Source organism: Benincasa hispida, chromosome 1 (genome assembly GCF_027475165.1).
Source record: "Benincasa hispida cultivar pf3 chromosome 1, pf3_genome.v1.1, whole genome shotgun sequence".
In the NCBI taxonomy this organism is placed as follows: Eukaryota; Viridiplantae; Streptophyta; class Magnoliopsida; order Cucurbitales; family Cucurbitaceae; genus Benincasa; species Benincasa hispida.
The window spans coordinates 81,950,074-81,972,029 of record NC_143478.1 but is presented as its reverse complement, the minus strand read 5'-3'; the positions used below and the strand labels follow the sequence as shown (position 1 = coordinate 81,972,029).

Genomic DNA, 21,956 nt, shown 5'->3' with positions numbered 1-21,956 from the left:
CAGTTGATGGACCAAGATAGGACCTTTAAAAGGAGAAAATAAAATGCTAACTATTACAAAATTTGAGTCAATCGGTTCAAAACAGGTAAACCAGGTCTTGAACTGCTCGAACCGAATCACCCTTCAAAGAACCACCTTGCAGCTGATTGTGTAGCAAACGCACCATGCGTCGAGCATGAAAGATTATGCGATCGTGTAGCTAATGACTATGCAATGAGCATGAATGTATACGCGATCGTGTAACACGCAACCATGCGTTAAGCAACTAAAGAACCACACGATCATTCAGCAAGCTACTATACGATCTTGTAGCAAATGCCACACGATCGTGTAGTAAACTCTACACGATCACGTAGCATTAGCTATGCGATCGTTTAGCAAATGCTACACGATCGTGTAGTAAAAGCTATCTGATGCATAACATGAACTACCCGATCGTTTAGCTATAGCTACACGATTTGGAACCTCTGTTTCGTTTTCTCCATCGAAACAACACTCTGCAACCCTTCTTTGAAGCCTCCGAAACATCACGAGCGACTTAAAAACTTCAAATTATAGACCCAATTGCATCAATTAATACTAAAAAATGTAGGGGCCTTTACAAACCAAATTTGTAAATTAAAAAAAATCTTAAACAAAGCACTCTATCTCAAAACATCCATCAATAGATCCAATTGGAATTAGAAACCTACAACCTGGCTCTGATACCAATTGAAGGATATTTTCAGAAAAGATCCTTTGAGTGGGAGCAAAGATTGTTCCAAATTCTATTTTTTTTTTAAAAAATAAAATATAAAGTTTTACAATTAAACAACAACAAGATATGCATTTACTTAAACTTACAACATGCTTTAAAACAATCACATAGAGTTTCAAAAACCCTTACCTTTGAAGAATCCTTTTCTTCAAGAACTCCCTCGTACAAGCCACGAACAAAACTCCTTCTCCACGCGGATATCCTTCTTCAAGAACGGATACCACCACTTGAGAATCCTCTATATTCTCTTGGGATAGAGGATTCAAGCAAGAGTTGTGGGTTTTGCTTGAATCCTTAGAAGAGGGAAAGAAGATGGAGATAAGGAGAGAGAAGAGAAGAACTTTTATTCTCTGTGTGTTTTTCCTTAAAGAGAACACTTCTTCTCTGAGATAATTAAGGAAGAAGATTAATTCAACTTCTTGAATCCCACGTAAGTTTACTTGAGAAAATGGGGAAGAGAGTTATAACTCATCCCCTTTTATTAATTTCAATTAAATTAATAAAATAGAATATATATATATATATATAATAACTACTTTATTATATATATACACTTTATGTTATATCAAATATAACATATAACCTATAGTTTTATATTGCATCAAATATAACATAAACTATAGATTTTATTCTCTCTTAACTATACATGACACTTAATAATGAATTTCATCTATATAAATGATATTTGGATCATATCCAAATATTTAATTCCTCTCAATATAAACCATACTTATATTTAATTACATGAATCTTATTCATATAATTGACATTTGAATCATATTCAAATTCCTCTCAATTATAATGTATCAAATACATTATAATTAATTATATCATATATAATTAATTTCCTCAATTAGTTTGAACACTTCAAATTAATCCGAAGATTAAATCTCTGTTGAGCTACAGAGGGGACCTTATGGACCTGTATATTGAAGCTCCAACAGTACTCGGATAATTAATTAAACTCTTTAATTAAATTATCCAACATCCGTTAACTACCGGTCACTCCACTAAAGACCAACAGCTGTACTCTTCGCACTACACATAAATTTCTATGTCCATTGGATATAACCAATCAACAGTGCGATGATCTTTCACAAATTGCTTGTAAGTACAGCTGGGCCGAAATACCGTTTTCCCCCTATAGTTACATCTAACTTCTTAAATACCACTGATTTCTCTAATGAACAATAAGTCATAGTCCTACTAAGACCAAGTTCCTCTTGGGCTAGGAGAGGGTGTGACCACTATGTTCAAGACCTGGAATCAGTCCTTAAGTGAGCAATTTATCTACTTGCCCCTGTATTGGGGAAGGAGTGAATTCCATCTTGTGTAGCTGTGTTCCCAATTCCCTAATCAGACAAATCCTCAAAATGGTAGGCTTATCGAGTTGGCAATCTGACCACTCTCACCTATACAAATCAAATGACCGCCTTCATGAGCAGAATTTCACAACTCATTCAGGATTCAGGTCATGTCACCTATGGTCATCCTAGTGAAATGTAAGTCTCTATTATTAACGGCGTTATATAAAGAGACTAATCATTTCGTGGTCCGGTCTTATACAAACTCTTTGTATAGGATACCCCATCCACATGTCTCCACATGAATGATCAGGATCAGATCATTTGTAGCACTTTACAACACTTGTAACACTTACAAAGTGAGCTGTATCCATAGTGTCATAAGGATAAAGTATCCAACCTTATCCATCTACTACAGATCGTTTAGTTATTATTTAAACAAGATCCACTCGTATGTCTCTACATACTTGCTTAAATTACATGAACCAACCTCAGATCTTAGTTTATTGGATTGAGTATATGCTGATAAAATAACACTTATTATATTAACAAAAATATGTTTATACAAAATTTACAAACTACGAGATTACAAGGAGATTTAAGACATCATATCCAACAAACTTTTCTTGATAAGTTATTATGAATAGATAGTGGGGGTGTTCAAAAAAGTCGATCAACCCAAGCTAACCAGTGCGATTTGATTTGGATTATCAACTTTTTTGGATTGGGTTAGATTCAAATAAATGAAAAAGTTATGGGTTGGGTTGGTGTGTGGGTTCATCTAAAAGAATGCGAACTAACTTGTACCAACCGGAGTTTATTATAAGCTTTAAAATGTATATATACTTTTACTTATGATATAACTGGATGTACATATATTTATTTTAGTTTTAAATTTCATTAGTTATTTTGGATAGTTTATTCTCCAACAGTTGCTAAAAATAGTTTTTTTTAGCACTTTGAAAATAGATTTTACATTATATAAATTGAAATTAAGTTGCTTAATCCAATATATGAAAATAATCAAAATCAAATTTATTAATTTCCTTTTAGAACAAATTTTTAAATAAATGATCTGAGTAACCGAACCAAATCAACCCATACGTATCCATGGTTGGGTTGGGTTAGGTTCTCTTTTTAATGAGGATTATTTGGGTTGGAGAAATTTACAACCTAAACAATTAGATTTAGTTTAAAAAGTCTTTCAACCCATCCCACACAAACTCACGTACACCCCTAATAGAGAGTAATTGAATATAAGTACACTCCTAGTGCTAGAAACATTTTGGGGAAGTTTCCCAAACTTCATTAGCATTTAAATTTTTCATACTATCCCAATTCATTGTTTACTCTGTCAAATATTTTAAAAAACAGTGTGAAATTTACACTAGCCTCAAGAGAACATTATTAAAATATTATTTTGGTTATTATACATTGAGTTTTGTTATATTTTGGTCCCGATCTTTTCAATTATTCAATTTTAGATAATGTATTTTTAATAAATCTTAAAAATATGGTATTTTAGATTTTATTTCATCTTAGTCAATATGCTTTTAATTATCCTATTTCAATTTTTATAATTTCAATAAATCTTAAATTTAGTTATCCGAGATATATATTTTATATATTTTCTGAGTGGGAGAAAGGATTGGGTTAGAAATTTTGCCTACCCAAACCTTTTGGCTTGAAGACAATTTTAGCTCGCAAGTAGGACATCACCAAAACTACACATTTAAAAAAAGAAGAAGAGGAAGAAAGTAATTAGTTAAAAAAACATTATATATATATATGTTATAAATATGATTAAAATATATAATCATTTAAAAAAAAAAAAAAAAAAACCAAAGTCATCGTAGGCATATAAACGATAAAAGAAAAAAGAAATAATAAGAATACGTAAACCTCAACATAAAAAAACGCACTTAACGACAGCAGCAGACGGAGTACCTAACGTCTTTTCACAATAATAATAATAATAATAATATTTAAATATTACTTTAATTTTTCTTAAAATAAAAAAACTACTTTCATCCACACTTTCTATTTTCATTTATTTTGGTCTTTATATCCTTTGGGTAGTTTTAACCCTCTATTTTTTTTTTTTTGTCATTCTACTTTTACAAAGTGACCATTTTGATCACTTTATAGATCAAAACAAATCAAAGTTTAAATTATAGACATAAATAAATATTTTGAAAACAACGTGGACTAAAATGAACCAACAAAAGTATGAAATTAAAGGTATTTAAAAAAAAGATAAAAAAGATTAGGAACAAAATACTTTTTTTTTTGTTTCTAAGTTTTTTGATCACTAGATTTCAAAATGTTATAGTTTTATTTCTTGATTTAGTATCTAGGTTTCAAAATATCATAATTTTACCATAAGTTTATTTTAATTTAGTCTTTGAATTTTAAGATTTACACTTGTTTGACTTTTCACTTAATACTCACTTTTGGTATAGTTTAAAAGAATTATGATAAAGAATTATAATTATCAATTAATTTTTTGCCACTATAAAATTTAAAAATAAAAAAAATGAAGTGTAAATCATGGCCAAAATGTAAACCTAAAGATAAAAAAGAAGAAGAAGAAGAAGAAGAAGGAACTTATGTTTTTTTTCTCCAAAAAGAAAAAAAAAAAATTAATTGAGAAATGATATAGAGTGGTTTGTTTCTTCTTCCTCCTTCATTCTTCATCCATTTCTGACACATTTTTCTGTACAAAGTCTCTCATGAACTTTTTCCATCTCTCCCTCAATTCTTCTTTGTCCCTTTTCCCCCAAAAGCTTCTCTCCTTTTGATTCTCTTTTCCCCCATCATGCTTCGCAGCTTAATCCCTCATTCCCCCATCAATTCCACCTCCAATTCCCCTTCCTCCATGAAGTCCAAGCGCTCCGACACCGACCCCGCCCCCGCCGACTCCTCCCCCGACCACCAACCTTCCTCCAAGAGGCTCAATTCCCGCCCCAACAACTTCCCCACCGCCGGTAAGTCTCCCCTCCATCTCCCAGAATTCGACGACGACGACGAAGACCCTCCCCTCGTCGACGGTAGCGAGTCCACTGGTCTGCGATTGCTAGGGCTTCTCCTTCAATGCGCCGAGTGCGTCGCCATCGATAATCTCCAGGAAGCCAATGATCTCTTGCCGGAGATCTCCGAGCTCTCCTCCCCGTTCGGTACCTCGCCCGAGCGCGTCGGCGCGTACTTCGCCCACGCGCTTCAGGCCAGAGTCATCAGCTCTTGTCTAGGTACCTACTCGCCGTTAACCATTAGAACGCTGAATCAAACTCAATCGCAGAGGATTTTCAACGCCCTCCAATCGTACAATTCCATCAGTCCGTTGATTAAGTTCTCCCACTTCACCGCGAATCAAGCCATCTTCCAAGCCTTAGACGGTGAAGATCGAGTCCACGTTATCGACCTCGACGTAATGCAAGGTCTCCAATGGCCTGGATTGTTCCACATCCTGGCTTCCCGGCCGAAGAAAATCCAATCCCTACGAATCTCCGGCTTCGGATCGTCTTCCGATTTACTTCAATCAACCGGACGGAGACTCGCCGATTTCGCAACATCCCTAAATCTGCCGTTCGAATTCCATCCAGTGGAAGGGAAAATCGGAAGCCTAACAAACCCTAATCAACTGGAATTGAGATCCGGCGAAGCAGTAGTAGTTCATTGGATGCATCATTGCTTGTACGACGTAACGGGAAGCGATATAGGTACGCTTAGATTACTTTCAAGTCTAAAACCAAAATTAATAACGATTGTGGAACAAGATCTGAGCCATGGGGGTAGTTTCTTGGGAAGATTTGTAGAGGCTTTGCATTATTACAGCGCGTTATTCGACGCGCTTGGTGATAGTTTGGCGATGGATAGCGTGGAAAGACATGTGGTAGAGCAGCAATTGTTTGGGTGTGAGATTAGGAACATTATCGCGGTTGGTGGACCCAAAAGAACCGGTGAAGTGAAAGTGGAAAGGTGGGGCGATGAACTGAAACGGGTCGGGTTCAAAGCGGTTTCTCTTGGGGGAAACCCGGCCGCTCAGGCGAGTCTGCTTCTGGGAATGTTCCCGTGGAAAGGGTATACTCTGGTTGAAGAAAATGGGTGCCTTAAACTTGGATGGAAGGACCTATCTCTTCTCACAGCTTCGGCATGGCAGCCCTCTGATTGAAAGGGGAAGCCCTTCTTCTTCTTCTTTTTCTTTCCTTCTTTTTCTTTCTTTTCTTGCACAGCCAAAAACACAGAACACAACAGAACACAACAGAGGAGAACAGCTTTCCAGTTTGAAGAATGGGGACAACATACTTTGTCTTTCCTTTCTGTAATTGTTCCTTTTTTATTGTTTTCTTCCATTGCTAAATGCTAGCAGAGCAGCTCATCAAACCAACTTCCTCACACATTCTTCTCTGCTACTGCCCCCTTCTTCATTTCTTTATGTATAATAAATATATGTATGTATTTCTTTTTGAAGAATCATAGTCATCAATAATATCATTTCTTTTTTTCCTTTCCTTTTCTTTTCCAAGGAGGCTGGTTTTTCTATTTGAATTACGCAAGACTATTATGCTCTTTTAGAGGCCTCTTCTCTCCTACTCTTCTTACTTCTTACCTACTATTTTGTATTTTCTTCTCAGTTTTTTTTCTTAGCTTTGGAAGACATGTCGATCATAATTTTTTTTTTTTTTTTTTTTTAAGAAATAATACTTATTTCATTTTTAAATTTTGAGATTTGAGTTTTGTTCCAATTTGATCATGTGTTTTAAGTTTTTACATTTTTAACTTCAATTTTTTATTAAATACACACTTTCAATCATTGACTTCAATTTCTATTAATTTATTAAAAATAATTATGAAGTGAAATTTTAAAGTTGATTTTTAAAAGTGATAAAAATAGTAAAAATTAATTAATTATAATTCTTTTAACAATTTTTAATTTATTAACATAAATTAACTCTAAAGATGAAAAGTAATTATTTAGTGAAAAATTAAACTTAAAAGTGTAAATTTTAAAATAAAGAGGCTAAATTAAAGGAAAACTCAAATGTCAAAGTTAAAATTGTAGCATTTTGAAACCTAGGGATTAAATAGAAACTATATCTAAATCGTATGGACAAAATAATAATAATTTTTCCTTTTCATATTATCTCTATTCATTCATTGTTGGACAAATTGCAAAAAATCACCTTTAAAATATTGATGATAGTTACAATTATATCCTCAAACTTTCACTTGCAAAAGTTTAACCCTCAAATTTATACAAATGTTAAATTTAGACTTTTAAATTTATATAATTGTAGAAATGGTAACGATAGTATAAGTTTGAAGGTTCTATTTTTATCATTTGGGGGTCAATTGCTATATCTGTTATAAATTCGAGGGTTCAATTTCAACACTTGTATAACTTTGAGAGCTCAATTTTTAAAATTGAAAATTTGAGAGTGTAATTGCAAGTACCACCCTACTTATATCATTAATAATATATAGGATTTATAGATTATATATCATTAATAATATATAGGATCTATAGATTATATATCATTTAATAATGTGTAAAAATATTGAATATAAAAGAATATGCTGTACACAGTGTTTGGGATTGGGCAGCACCTTGAAAAGTTATTTCATTTAAATTGCTTATACTGATATCATTGGTTTGTTTTTGGAACTTTCTTTTTGAAGGGAGAGAGGGTTCATTTAAAATTTTTATTCATGTTTGAATAATATTATATATATTGCTTAAGCTGAGTATTTAATTCAAGTGGCTAAAATCCCTAGAAATAACTTTCTTTAATACACTTTCTGAAAATACAACACAACACAATCCAATTCTCCTTTGTCTTTTTTTGTGCTTTCTCCAAGAACACTTTCTCTAAGATAGGATTTTTTTTTTTAATTATTTTATTTTATTTTTATACCAGATCTATTCTTGATAACTTATGTGTACATTTATACTCCACAACATCTTAATTTTTTTTTCCCAAAATAATAGATCAAGCAATATAACATTAATTGTTGTAATATTATTCTCTTTCATATAGTTCTTTTTTTTCATATTAAAAATATATCATTTGAGGCCAGTTTTTTTTTAGGAAATAAAATTAAACAAACTTAAAAACTAATAAGGTGTGTCTTCAAATATAGGAAGTTAATTTATTTACAAATATAGTAAAGTATCACCATGAAAGACATTAATGATAGTATATCTATTCGTGTCAGAATATTTCTAGTAATTTTGTCATTTAAAACAATTACACTATTAATAAGAGAGTGCAAATACATGGAGATTTTAGTTTTCAGTATTACTTGTAATTTGTCAAATAAAACAAACATTAAATAGAAAAATAAATGGCTTTCCCTCCCATTGAATTTTAGAACATATGATTTTCTCTTTCATTAGAAAAAAAATAATGATTTTCATGCATGTTGATATGAAGTGGAGAATCAATATACACAAAAACAAAAAAGGACAATATTCTTTTGATGTTTGGGCTGTTATTATTGTAATTGTTATGCTTTTGGTTAACATGAACAGCAGCTGCTTTGACTGAAAGAACCAATGAGTGAGCATACAAACCACCAACAAAAAGAGAAAAAAAAAGAGAAAAAAAAAAAAAACAAGTCAAAATTTGTAATGTACAAAAATGATATGATATATGGATTTGATCAAAACATATCATAGAAAGTAATTGGTTATCCTCTTCCAATTATTAGATTCAACCCAAACTTAAATAAGCTCAAATTTTCATTTAAAGACATATCTCCAAAAGATAAGAATTAATTATCACCTCAAAAATCAATGACTTAATAATTAATATGTCACTATTGTTCAACTCGACAAGAGAAAAAAAAAAAGAAGATGTTTTAGATATTTCTTAAGTTTTAACAAATTCTATTTTTGAATTAATCTATAGATTAAAAAAAATCTACTTGACGCAAAATTAAAAGTTAAGATTTTTATTAGACATAAACTTCAGATTTAAATCTATCAGAGTAACTAATTTTTTAAAATTTCGTATTTTTCAAGGGCTTATTAATTGTACATGAAATATAATGTTCAATGACCTATTAAATATAAAATTAAGAGTCACAAGACATATTAACATATTTGAAACTTGAATGACTAAGACCCCGTTTGATAACTATTTTATTTTTTATTTTTATTCTTTAAAATTAAGTCTATGGACTCTACTTCCACATCCAAATTTCTTTATTTGTAATCTACTTTTTGCTAAACGGTTTAAAAAATCAAGCAAAAATTTGAGAACTAAAAAAAATAGTTTTCAAAAAGTTTTTTTTGTTTTTGGAATAATTTGACTAAAAATTCAACTATTATACTTAGAAAACGTGGATGAAATAGACTTAATTCTCAAGAAAACAAAAAAATCAAACGATTACAAAAATAAGACTTAAATAAATACAAATTTCGAAATTTAGAGACTAATGCTGAGTTTTGAAATTTTGGCAAAGAATTGAGGAATATTTTTGGGTCTTAGATGATTTTATGGGTAAGAATAAGATTGAGGGATGAAAAGGACCTCTCTCTGTTTTTTTTTTCTTCATAATTTTAATGACTGAAGATGGTGTAATGATATAGAAATAATTATTGAAGGTTGTAAATTCCTACTTTGGAGATGGGAAAAAGGTTTGCTAAATTAGCACAAATTTCCAAGAGATATTGGTAGGAGTAGAAGTGAGAGATGCACTCAAGTACCAAATAGAAAAGAAAAATAAAGAAATGAATCGTACAATCATGAACGTTTTGATTCATTTAGGTTCGTTTAATAATTATTTTATTTATTTTTGTTTTTTAAAATTAAATCTATCTCATTCACATTTCTATTTTATTAATTGTTGTAAAAAGAAAATATATTCATTGAGAATTGAAAATTGAAAATGGTACAAAAACACAAAGGCAAATGGAGAGAGAGATCATCATTTCAAATTTTGAGAAAGAAGTTTCACATTTAGAAGTTGTTCCCCAAAAGCTCAGGCAATGGTGACTGAAAATCAACCTAAAAAATAAAAAAAATAACTTAAACTCTCAGTTTCTTCTCTCTTTCTTTCTGCAAAATTGTAAAAAGGACATTTTATAATTATTTTGCCTCCTCCTTTTGTCCTTCTCTAATATCCAAACCAAAAAGAAAGAAATTAAAAAAGAGTTTTAGTTTCAAATCAATCAAAACGCTAATTTTGAGGTTCCAATTTTTAGATCGGTTTAAAATTGCATTTACAAGTGTAAAATATAAATATATTAATGTCTTAATTACTTAGACTATTTGATGAACATCACTTTTTAATCTATTCTCATCTATAAAAAAGCTACTACATATTAGTTTTTAGATTTTAGTCTTCTTAAAAAATTTAATACCTTCCATAAATATTTACCAATTTCAAATTTGTCCTGATGTGTTAATTTACTTTCTCACATAATAATAATTATTATTTAATTTCTTATCATAATAATTAAATTTTAAGAAAAAACTAGTTGCAATTCGATTTTTTTAAAATAAATAATTCTATTATAATGAATTAAAAATTAAATATTGATATAAAAGTAATGATTAGATACAATCTCAATGATATTTTTTTAATATAATAAAAATAAAATAAAAAATTAAATTAATTTTTTTGTCACTTAACATATTTTTATTGAGTACAACTTAGGCGGTAGAAAAGAGTTACACTCAAGTCTTTTTTGGTTAATATAACTAAATTACAAAAATTTGGTATTTATTTAACTAACTAATGCCATAGTATTTTTTTTTACCAAAAACTATTTTACCTTCCTTTCTCTTAAAAATAACTGCTGAACAGTTATTTTAGAAACTACAAAAATCTCAAACTAAGTCTTAGCCTCTAAATTTTTTAAAGATGTCTTTAATCTCTGTATTTTAAGAAATGTATAATAACTAGAACTTTAAGTTTTTTAATTCGTGTAATAAGTAAGATAAGACAAAAGAGTGAAACAATCGGTCAATATGTTGATATATCCATAAATTGAAATGGAGGGTTTTTGACATTCGATATTTCTAATATATTCCATAAGTACAAATAAAACGAAAAAAAGATCGAATCAATTAATTTCGATACGGATATGAATACTAATAAACAAGATCTAAACTTAATTATCTGATACTCTCGTAGTGTCTATTTGATAGCTCATACATTCAATAGTGTAAAAACGGTCTGCCACCTAATTCTTCAATAATTCATCATCACTGAGTGTCAACTATAGGACAGTTTATCATAATTTTGATGCCCTATCTCTCTCCATAACGGAAGCAAAGTCAAGGGAGGAATCATTTATTTATTGTCAAAATGCTAAATAATTGTCTCCAAAGTGATAGGTGTTTTTTTTGGATTCGAATGTTTTTTTTAATGCATATAATTGTGTTTTTTTTTAAAGCTCTTAGGAGTTGATTGGGACGTTGATATGATACAAGATGTGAGAAGTTCTGATCGAGTATGAGCGATTGAGTATGATTGAGTATGTTCAAGCACTGAGATGATATACGATACACGGAAGAAAAATGACGGTGAGATACGAAACACGTTCCGAAAATGGACCCACAAACAATTAAAATCAGTGAGATCAAATAATGAGCTTCCAAATACTGAGATGATATAGAATGTGGGGATATGTCATCATCGTCTCATGTTGTGAAGAAGAAGAATATATTTTTATCAAAATAGGTGTTGGGTGTGGGGCTCTCTAGCTCTCTTCTTAGTTGCTAGTTTTTGAAATTTGAAGAAGCAAATATATATATTTTTTTATTATAAAAATATCTATAATTTAGTTGTTTTTAAGAAGAAAACAATTTAATCTTGTTTTTACAAAGAAGAAAAATTAAATAAGGAGTTGAATGAAAAATAAAGTTGAGTTTATGTTCTTAATGTTATCAAACATTTTTGATAGGAAGTTTAGAAATTGAATCCAAGTTTAAACAATTGCTAATATATTTATTTTTTTTTAATATGACATGAAATGATACTGCTTTCTTAAATTTTTTTTTTAATAACTAAATCAAGATATTCGATATATCTGTTTAATCCGATAAATCTGAAATATAAAATAGAATTCAAATTTCGAGGCATTAAATTAGTTCCTTAAAATATTCTCTTTGTATGTAGAGATGAAGGTTAATGAAATATTTGTCCCTTTTTATATTTATATGGCTATTTTTTCCCAAAACATATTGTTCTAATTAGTTTCTCAATTCTGATTTAAACAATAAATTTGCATAATTATTATATCCAATCCCACCTCAATATTCTTTCATTATTCCATAAGAAATAGAAGTACTTCAATTTTAATGAATTAAAATTCCTAAAATGTAGAAAAGAAGAACTCAAAAGGCAACTTTGATGAGAACGAAAGAAAACATAAAGGATTTATTTGAAACTTGATAGTAGTTTCCAAAAACATCTTTCTGTTGTTGAGAATAAAAGTTGCATAAACATGTTTTATAGTGACACTTTTTAGTTCGAATGGTTTCACAGAACATTATTTTAAATGGTAAAATCGTTAAAAATATTTATAAATATAGCGAAATGTCTAATCAGTGATAGACCCCGATAGACTTTTATCACTTAGTAAAGCCTATCACAGTTTATCATAGATAGTGGCATTTTGATATATTTATAAATAAGTTGACTTAGTTTCCTTTATTTGAAAATAATCCTATTTGAAAGATAGTATGTTAATTAAAAAAAATTAGTGCATGCACAACTATCTCAATTAATTAATTTCTAAAAATAGTTGATAAAATATAAATTAGTTTAACAACTTTCACGACTGCGTCAGTCATTGAACTTTTAATTATGTGTCAAATAAATTATTAAAACTTTCCTAGTTGAAATTTAGTGTAAATTATTGAAGTTTAGATATGTTTTAATAAGTCTCTAAATTTCTAATTTTATGTCTAATAGACATTTTTATCGTATTCTATTAAAAAAAATAAAATAGGCACAGATCTGAATTTTGCATCCCCTAATTAGAAAATATACAATTTTCTTTATCATATTCCATTAAATAATAAAAAAAAAAAATTAGAGACAAATTTGAATTTTGTGTCTCATAAGTCATAAGACAATATACAATTTTCTTTTATCATATTCCTTTTCCTTTTCGAAAAAAATAAAATAAATTAGATACAAATTTGAATTTTGTTTTATTACAATATACAATTTTATCTCAAACATATGTCCATCAATTTTAAGGTATTTATTTTTAATTTAAATTTTTAAATATCATAGAAATCTATAGATATAAAATTGAAAGTTCATGAATTTTAGTTTTGATAAATAAAAAAATGGCAAGAAAGAGAATTACACAGCAAAATCGACTTTGAGATGTCAATTGATACCTATAAGACATAAAATTAAAAGTTTAAATGTGGATAACTTTTTATATAAATTTTAAGCTTTATAATGACCTATGCACAAGATCCAAAATTCAAGAGCTTATTTGACTGTTTTTAAAGTTTATGGATTGATTAGTAGACACTAAATTTAGAAAAAGAAAAAGAAAAGGATTTATCCAAAAATGATTTTTAGTAACAAATTAAGAATATGTTTGAATTAACTTAAAAAAATAAAACGTTTTTAAATAAGTCAGTTTCATTTAAACACTACCGATTAAAATGGTTTAAAATAAAAACACTCATATGTTATATATATATATATATATAAGTGAAATTGAATATGAAAGAAAGAGTAAAGCTTGGGAACAAAAAAGAGAAGGCTAAACTTTGTAATGAAGTAGTGGAAGAATCTTTGGCACACAATGCAAAAACTTGTTGTTATCAATGAAAGCCAAAATAATGAAGACTTAGTTGAAAAACAGTGAGTTAGATTGGACACATAGTGATGGTGGGATTGTCATACAGACACTACAATACATACACTCACTCTTTTTTATTTTTCTTGCATCATTCATATGATAAGAATTATTGGGTCACTATCACACACACACACACACACTATGTACGTATATGTCTACATTCTAATTATTTCTGTGTTGGAAAGCATATATCAACTTGGTACTTTTTTTTTTAATAGAAACTTTTCATTCAATTCCACTCTTTTTTTTTTTTTTTTTTTTTTCTTTTGTGTTTTAAAAATCTATTTTTTTTTTTTTATCACATTGTTCCCTCGATTAAGGAGATTCTAATATTATCGTTATTTATTTTTTTTCTTTATCCTAACGAGTTCGAGTTATGTCAAGGTTAGCAAAAATAATGATAATATTATACCAATAACCTTTTAAAAACTTCGTATATTTCATAATTTCATTCTCATTTTAGAATTAAACATGTTGTTTTATAAATATTTTCTAAGATAAATAACACTTGAGTTTGGTGTAGTGTTTGGGACTTTTAATATTAATATTGTTGTTTTCAAAATTTATTAGAGAAATATTGTTGTTTTGAAACTTATTAGAGAAATATTGTTGTTTTGGGAGTACGAGGCTAGAGGTCGAACGTTGAGAACTCGACTAATGTGGAGGTCGAACGTTGAGAACTCGACGAACAAAGAAAAACTTGGAAACAATACATAAGCCGAAACTTCAACCCTCGACAAGGGAAATCTCGCGAATCTCGCTTAGGTTGTCGAATGTTGAAGTTTCGACACACATCCACCCTCGAGATTGCAGGTTTATTACTTTTCTTTTTCCCTCATAGAGGAAATAAAGTAATGAGATGGTATACTATATGTATCTGTGTACTCGAGCTGCTTCTAACAACCTATGCATTTTGTTATCATTTTGAATTAGACGAAGGCTTGTGGGATTGACGTGAGGGGGTGGGGATGACTATATTTCTGGGAGCGAACTCCAGGCGAATATGAAGCGCATGGATACAAGTTATGCCTTGGAATGAAAGACAATTCCGAATTAGCTTTGTCTACGAACAAAATTTTGTATATTAGGTTGTCAAAGGTTACACACATGTCGAAACTTCAAATTGATTAAGGAGATAAGTGGGTTGAAGCAGATTAAGGAGAGAGCGAGATGTTGAACGAGATTTTAAGAGAGAGCGAGATTAGGAGAGAGCGAGAGAGTGAGATCTTAGAGAGAGTGAGAGTGAGAGTGAGAGAGCGAGATCTTAGGAGAGAGCGAGAGTTTTCACTTTATTTGAACTTTCCATAGAAATATATATAAAAAAAGAGAAAAAAGAGCTAATAATCATACTATAATTGAATAATCATTAGACTATAATTGAATATATTAGATTATTATACTATAATTGAATAATGATTAGACAATAAATTGAATATATTAGATTATTATACTATAATTGAATAATCATTAGACAACAAATTGAATATATTAGACTATTATACTATAATTGAATAATCATTTGACAACAAATTGAATATATTAGATTATTATAATGTAAAACTTTATTGATTAAAAAAAAAAAAAATTTGAATATACAGTAGATTATTATAAAAAAATTGAATATACAATAAAATGAATATATAATAAAAAAAATTATTTATTATTCAATCCCTAACTATCTGAAGCCCGTCTTAGTAACGAAGGACACTTCTTTCGATTATGTCCTAACTGGTTACAAAATCCACATCGTTGTCGAGTGGCTGGTTCTGTCCAATCCATCTCGTTGTGATAACGTGAACTTTTCGGTCTACCAGGTCTTTTCAACAACGATGGATCAAGATGTAAGACAGGCATATTAGGGTGCATGATCCAGTAATCTTCATGCAGTACAGGTTGAAATTGAGGAGAGTAACATTCAGCATACGTTGACAATTTGTAGTAGTCCTCAATAAAATCTTCGTAGTTCATGTTAAAATGTGAGCAAACGGCCATAAAATGCGAGCATGGAATGCCGAATGCTTGCCACTTGTTACATGAACAGTACTGCTCGGTATGATGGCTTGTTCAAGATCACTAAGTCATTTTGTTCACTTGATGTTCATGCCACGTTAGCTAACCTCCATGATGAGGGGCAGTATTCGTGGGTGGAGCATGCTTAGCATGGTTGTATAGACAACTATGCAAAGCAACAAGACTTGAGGTTCGAGAGATAGCTGGACCTCTATACTTTTGCAACTATGGGCTTGGGAGCGATTTCCAACAATGGCTCCACAGCTACATCATGTTAATGACGCTCAGTTAGTTGGACGAGCCTACGGTTCTCAGTATGTTGTTTTAATTCAATTTAATTTTTATATCACTAATCTAGTTAATTTAAATTCTAAATTATCAATTTAAAAATTTAAGTGGAGAGACAAATTTTGTGTGACTAGGACAACCACACGTGTAGTCAACCAGTATAGATACATGTTTGATCTGCTTCAACTTGAACATGTATATTACACTAAACCTAATTGATTATTTTATTCACAATTTTATTGTATTTGTCTTTAATATTCTCTAATATAATATTTTGTGTTTCAGGTTTTTTGGGAGTCGTACAAAATTATTGTGCATACTTTGCCTAATTTTTGTACGAATGGTCAAAACATATGGCGGACGATGAGTCCTCTCATATGTTTTCACATTGGTGAGTGACATCTTCCTGACAGGGTGAAGAGACAATTCGGTTTTCAGCAGGATGTCCTATCGCCTTGTAATACTGAACCCGTACTGCATGATATTGACCTAAGGACTGGAGATTGGTCCGAAAAAGTTGCACATTTGGTAGTTCGATGGCACTATCGTGCAAGGTTTATTGCAGTGGGGGTTTCTTTTGAACAGTTTGACATAGATGTCACTCCAGAATATATTCATTAGTATAATAATATCACAAGGCGCTACGTCACTCTTCCGGGAGCAGCTGTGGGTCATCTGATAAATGAATGAATATTATCTAATTTTTTTTAATTTAAATGTTGTCTAATTGTTTTATAATTCATAGAGATCGAACAACAGTAGACTTCGTGAGGTTGCGAATGATCCGAACCAGGTTCTTGCTATATGTAGTAACAACCAAAGCTATATGGAGGAAATTCATTATATGTATGATATATCTATTGTTCCTCCACCAGCTCCTAGACGTAGAGGACCTGTTCGGGAAGAGGATGAGTTTGATGAGGTTGCACATAATGTGGAAGAGTTGCCCCCTATGACGCAGACGTAGAGTCAAACTGATTATATTAGTCCGATGATGATGATGTCAGTATTTGGTTCAGGACATTATGACTCAGAGGCTGGTCCTTCGTCTTCATACGTGCATGGACATGGTCGGGGTCGTGGAGAGCATAATGAATATTTATATTATGAAGCGCCTGCAGAGGTATCAAAGCAACATCAAGAAGAACCCGAGCAACCTCAAGTTCGAAGTCGACGACGACAACCAGCTTAAAATCGACGACGTCCGCCTTGTGGGACACATTGATTTTTGTAATTATTTTTATATAAATGAGATATTTAATTTACATTTTTTTTTATTTTTATGAGTTATTATTTTTTTAATTTATTCTTTTTAGAGTTTCAATAAAATAATAAATATTTTTAGAATTTTTTTTTTATAAAATGGAAAATTAAAAAAAAAAAAAGGATTAAAAAGAAGAAGGTGGAATGTGTAATAATTAAAAAGGAAAAAAAAAAGGAAATTTGTACGGTATTCTCGCTCTCGTTCACGCTCACGCTCTCGCTCAAAATCTCGCTCTCGAATTTGATTGGGAAGTTCAGTGGCAAAAAGAAAGAGATTCATTAGCTCGTTATTTAGTCAGACTTGCTGAGATGACAGAATCCGTTTGAAAACAACCATATTTTCCTAAAAAAAAAGAAGGTCGAGGGTTCAAAATTCGATCTATCTAGGTCGAATTTTCAACCCTCGACTTATTTAAAACAATAATATTTTTAAAAATAGTTTAAAAACAACAATATTTTCCTAAATAGTTTCTAAAAGTACAATATTCTTTTAATTTTTCCGTAGTGCTTGGTCATTTGAATGGGTAAAAGAAAGAAATTTCTAGTTATCAACTTTTTTTTTTTTTTTTTTAATGTTTATTTATGTATATATTTTGGTAAAATGGGAATATGAAGTACTTTTAAATGTTATCTTAAAAAAGTACATTTAAGCATATTCTTAAAAGAAAAACAGTTATCCAATAAAACCTAACTTTTTTAGCTTATTTTGTTTTTCTCAGTCTCACTCCTTTGTCTTCCATATACCCCGCACATCTCGTATGGAATTTCTTGAACTTCTCCACCTTAGTCTTTACTAGTTACTACATTATATATCCTTAAATATTTATAGGTCCACCGTTGACCGAACCGCTCGAACATGCATTAAGGTCATGTCTTCAGTGTTAGAGTACAAATAAAGTCCCACATTGAATAAAGAAGAAAGTGATCGTGGATATATATGTATGAACAATTATTTTCGTTGGTACGAGACATGTTGAGTGTAGAGATGTACAATTTTCGCATAGGGACGGGGCTCGTCCCTAACGGAGCGGGAAATGGGAGAAGGAGTGGGGGAGAAAAATATAAAATTTCCATCTGTGAATATTGCTACGAAGTTAAAAGAGATTTAGATTTTAGTTAAAATAGACACTAATTTTTTTTTTTCTCAAGAGAGCTTCATATCATCAAATCATCGACATAAACATGGGCATTCCATAGCAAAATATGAGGGATAATCAAACAAATCCTTTTGTGTTCTCAAACTAGGAGGGAAGACTTAAGATTTTAAAACTCCAACATATGAAAGACTTGGATATTCTTTTATATATATAAAAAGAATATAATTGTATGGAAGCATGTTCATTTGGTTAAAGATAAATTATGTAAGCCAAAATGAGAACCCACTTTAATTGTGTGTAAGAAGAACAAAGAAAAAGAAAAGAGAAACTTGGATACCAAAAATCATTGATCTTTGAAAAACATTAGAATTCCTTTTGACCAAATCCCTAATGAAAACAAAGATTGTCACTTGAGAAAATTGAGAAAATTCACACGTCAACTTTAAAAGGTGAAGGGAAAGTGATACATTTAAAAGTAAAATAAAATTACCTTCAAAGTGCCAATCTTCTCTCTGTAAAAATATTTAGATTCTTTTTAATATGTGGTGTACAAATCCATTTTTTTTTATTTGACATCAAAATAAATGATACAAGCTTCGTGCTAGTTAAATCATATTCGACAAACATTTACAACTTAATTATTTATCAAATTGAACAAAACTTAACTGACGTACGAGTGTGTTTGTGATCTTGAAATCTGTATTTCGAATCCCCTATCCTTAATTATACTAAAAAAATTCTAATTATTTATTTATGAGTGAAAATGCCCAAAATGTCGATGGGATATAAATTTACGCATCCTTTTATTATTATTATTATTTTGTTTTGCTTTGCTTTTTGTTTTTGTTTTTTTTTTCCTCAAACAATTGTAAAAGTTGAAAAAGACATCCACTTATTGATGGTGAACATGAGCATTATATCCATATCAATTGTGTCCAAGGAGTTTAATGCTAATGTGTACCACACGCGTCTCAATGCAAAAACCTAAAACAAAAACAACCCTTCATGGATTTATATTCCCCCGAATATCATTATAATCAGACAGAAAATGGCAAATATAACAATAACTAAAGTATTAGTAGATGTAACATAATACAAAAATATTTATATATATAACAGAATTTAGATCTAGCTCTCGGATCAGTGATGAACTATAAAAATCAATCAGATCTAAAGTATTTACAGATATAGTACAATGCAAAAGAATTTGTAAATTTAGCAAAATTTAGTTCTAGCTCTTAAAGTTGATTAATGATATAGATCACATCGCTAGTAGGAGTCTATTAGCGATATAGTCTATCACTAATAAGTGTCTATTAGTGATAGGGTCTATCATGGGTAGGTTTTGCTATATTTGCAATTCTTTGAAAATGTTGCTATGCACTTCATTATTAGCTCTAAAAATGCTATTCATTGCAATTACCAGAAATTATATCATTGATAGATTTTTCTATCTTTGCAATTCTTTAAAAATGTTACTATACATTAATTTTTTTTTTTTTAACAAAAACTACTACAAGAATTTTTATTTGTTCTGATATTTTTTTTCCTACGCATTCATTTTCATTAGCATAGGCGTATTTATCTCGATGAAAATTTAATGCGTTGGCCAAAATAGAGTAACGTGCACATTTTTTAAAAAAATTTATGCCGACAAAAATTGAAAATTTTCACGATAAAATATGCATGGGGAAAAGTCTTTAATACCCCATTCTTCTTCCCTCCACCTCTCACTTTTCTTTTCCCCTCATTTTTTTTCTTTTTTTTTTTTTCTTTTCCTTTCTCTTTCTCTTTTCACCCTCCCTAAATCAAGTTTTGAAAATGTCTGGCTGTGGAAAGGGAGGGAAGGGTTTGGGAAAAGGAAGAGCTAAGCGTCACAGAAAGGTCTTGAGAGAGAACATTCAAAGCCTGCAATTCGCCGTTTTTAGCTCGTCATGGTGGTGTGAAGTGAATCAGCCGTTTGATTTATGAAGAAACCAGAGGCGTTTTAAAAGATCTTCCTTGAGAATGCCATTTGCGATGCTGTTACTTACACTGAGCACGCCAGGAGAAGACGGTGACCACCATGGATGTGGTTTATGCCTTGAAAAGGCAGGGAAGGACTTTGTATGGTTTCGGAGGTTAGGTTATAGATTAATTATATGGAGGATTGTAGATCTTGGCTTTAGATATGGTTTCTTTCTTAGCGTTCATAATTTTTTTTTTTCTCTTTTTAGGACTTCTTGTAACCTAGCTCTGTTGTTCAGAAATTGAAATGTTACTTGGTTGAAGAATTATGATATGAATTTCTTATAGTTCTTCTGGTCAATCTGTTTCGTTCTTCTTAGTGTTTCATTGAGATGTTTAAATTAAAATGTGTGACCTAATTCCAAAGCTGCAAACCACTTCAAGTTGTTCAATTATTCTAAATTTTATTAACTTTGAACATCTAATATTTGGTGCGTTGTGACTGTAATTAGATTCTTAATCTACATTGAAGCTAAAATCCAAGGATATGAGTTGAATATTTCTGATCAATTTTATTTACGATATGTACATATTTAGGATCTATAATCATGATGTCAAAGTCCACCAGAACTGTATAAGCATTTAGAGAATATAGATCAGAACTGCATAAGTACTATTGTAGTTTTGAGAATCCTGTAATTATTCGTGAAAGTCCACCAGACAGGTTAACAAATAAAGAAGATTGGAAGATTCTTTGTGATCGATGGGAGACTCCTGAATGACAGATAAATTTTGTATGTTTGTTGTACTTATTGTTTACATAAATTGCTTGTACTAATAAATTATAATTTGTGTATGAAAAAAGGGAGAAGAACAAGAAGAATAGAGAATGTCTCCGTTTCAACCATTATTGTGGATCGAAATCCTTTCTTCAAGTGCAAAATGAATTGGTATGGTATGATGTAAATTCATTATTGTTTTATTAATTTCCCATTGAATGTAAAAAATAAATTTGTTTATTGAATTATAGATGATCGAGAAAGGTGAAAAAGTAGGCCAAGTATAATTGTTTTACAAAAGTCACTTCTCAGTGAAGGATGAGTGGATAAACGAAGCCGCCAAAGAAACATATGTAAGTTATATTGTATTATATATGCGTAATTTTATATTAATCCTTATATATAATATATAACCTAAAAAACTATTAGAAATATAGTTGGCAATGCAAGAGGAGATTAGAAAGTCATCACAAGATGGGGTTGAACCAACAATGGAGGAAATTATTTGTGAACGGGTTTTGGAAAAACGATCAGGCCATACTAAAGGTCTTAGATGGATCTTAAAACCCAATTTAGCTACATCTTCCTCACAAATTTCCTCACAAATTGAAGAAAGATATTGGGAATAAGTATGAAAAGCTTGGGGCGGAGGTGACAAACTTAAAGGAG

At 30.4% G+C, this 21,956-nt stretch overlaps 1 protein-coding gene and 1 pseudogene across 1 annotated transcript; both read left to right on the top strand.

Moving 5' to 3' along the window:
* Positions 1-4,155: 4,155 nt before the first annotated feature.
* On the top strand, positions 4,156-6,572 carry LOC120092974 (GRAS family transcription factor). The gene has a single exon (XM_039051250.2). The coding sequence runs from the start codon at positions 4,880-4,882 to the stop codon at positions 6,230-6,232; it is 1,353 nt and encodes a 450-aa protein (XP_038907178.1). The 5' UTR covers positions 4,156-4,879; the 3' UTR covers positions 6,233-6,572.
* Positions 6,573-20,265: 13,693 nt separating this feature from the next.
* On the top strand, positions 20,266-20,869 carry LOC120072884 (histone H4-like; annotated as a pseudogene).
* The last annotated feature ends 1,087 nt before the right edge of the window (positions 20,870-21,956 follow it).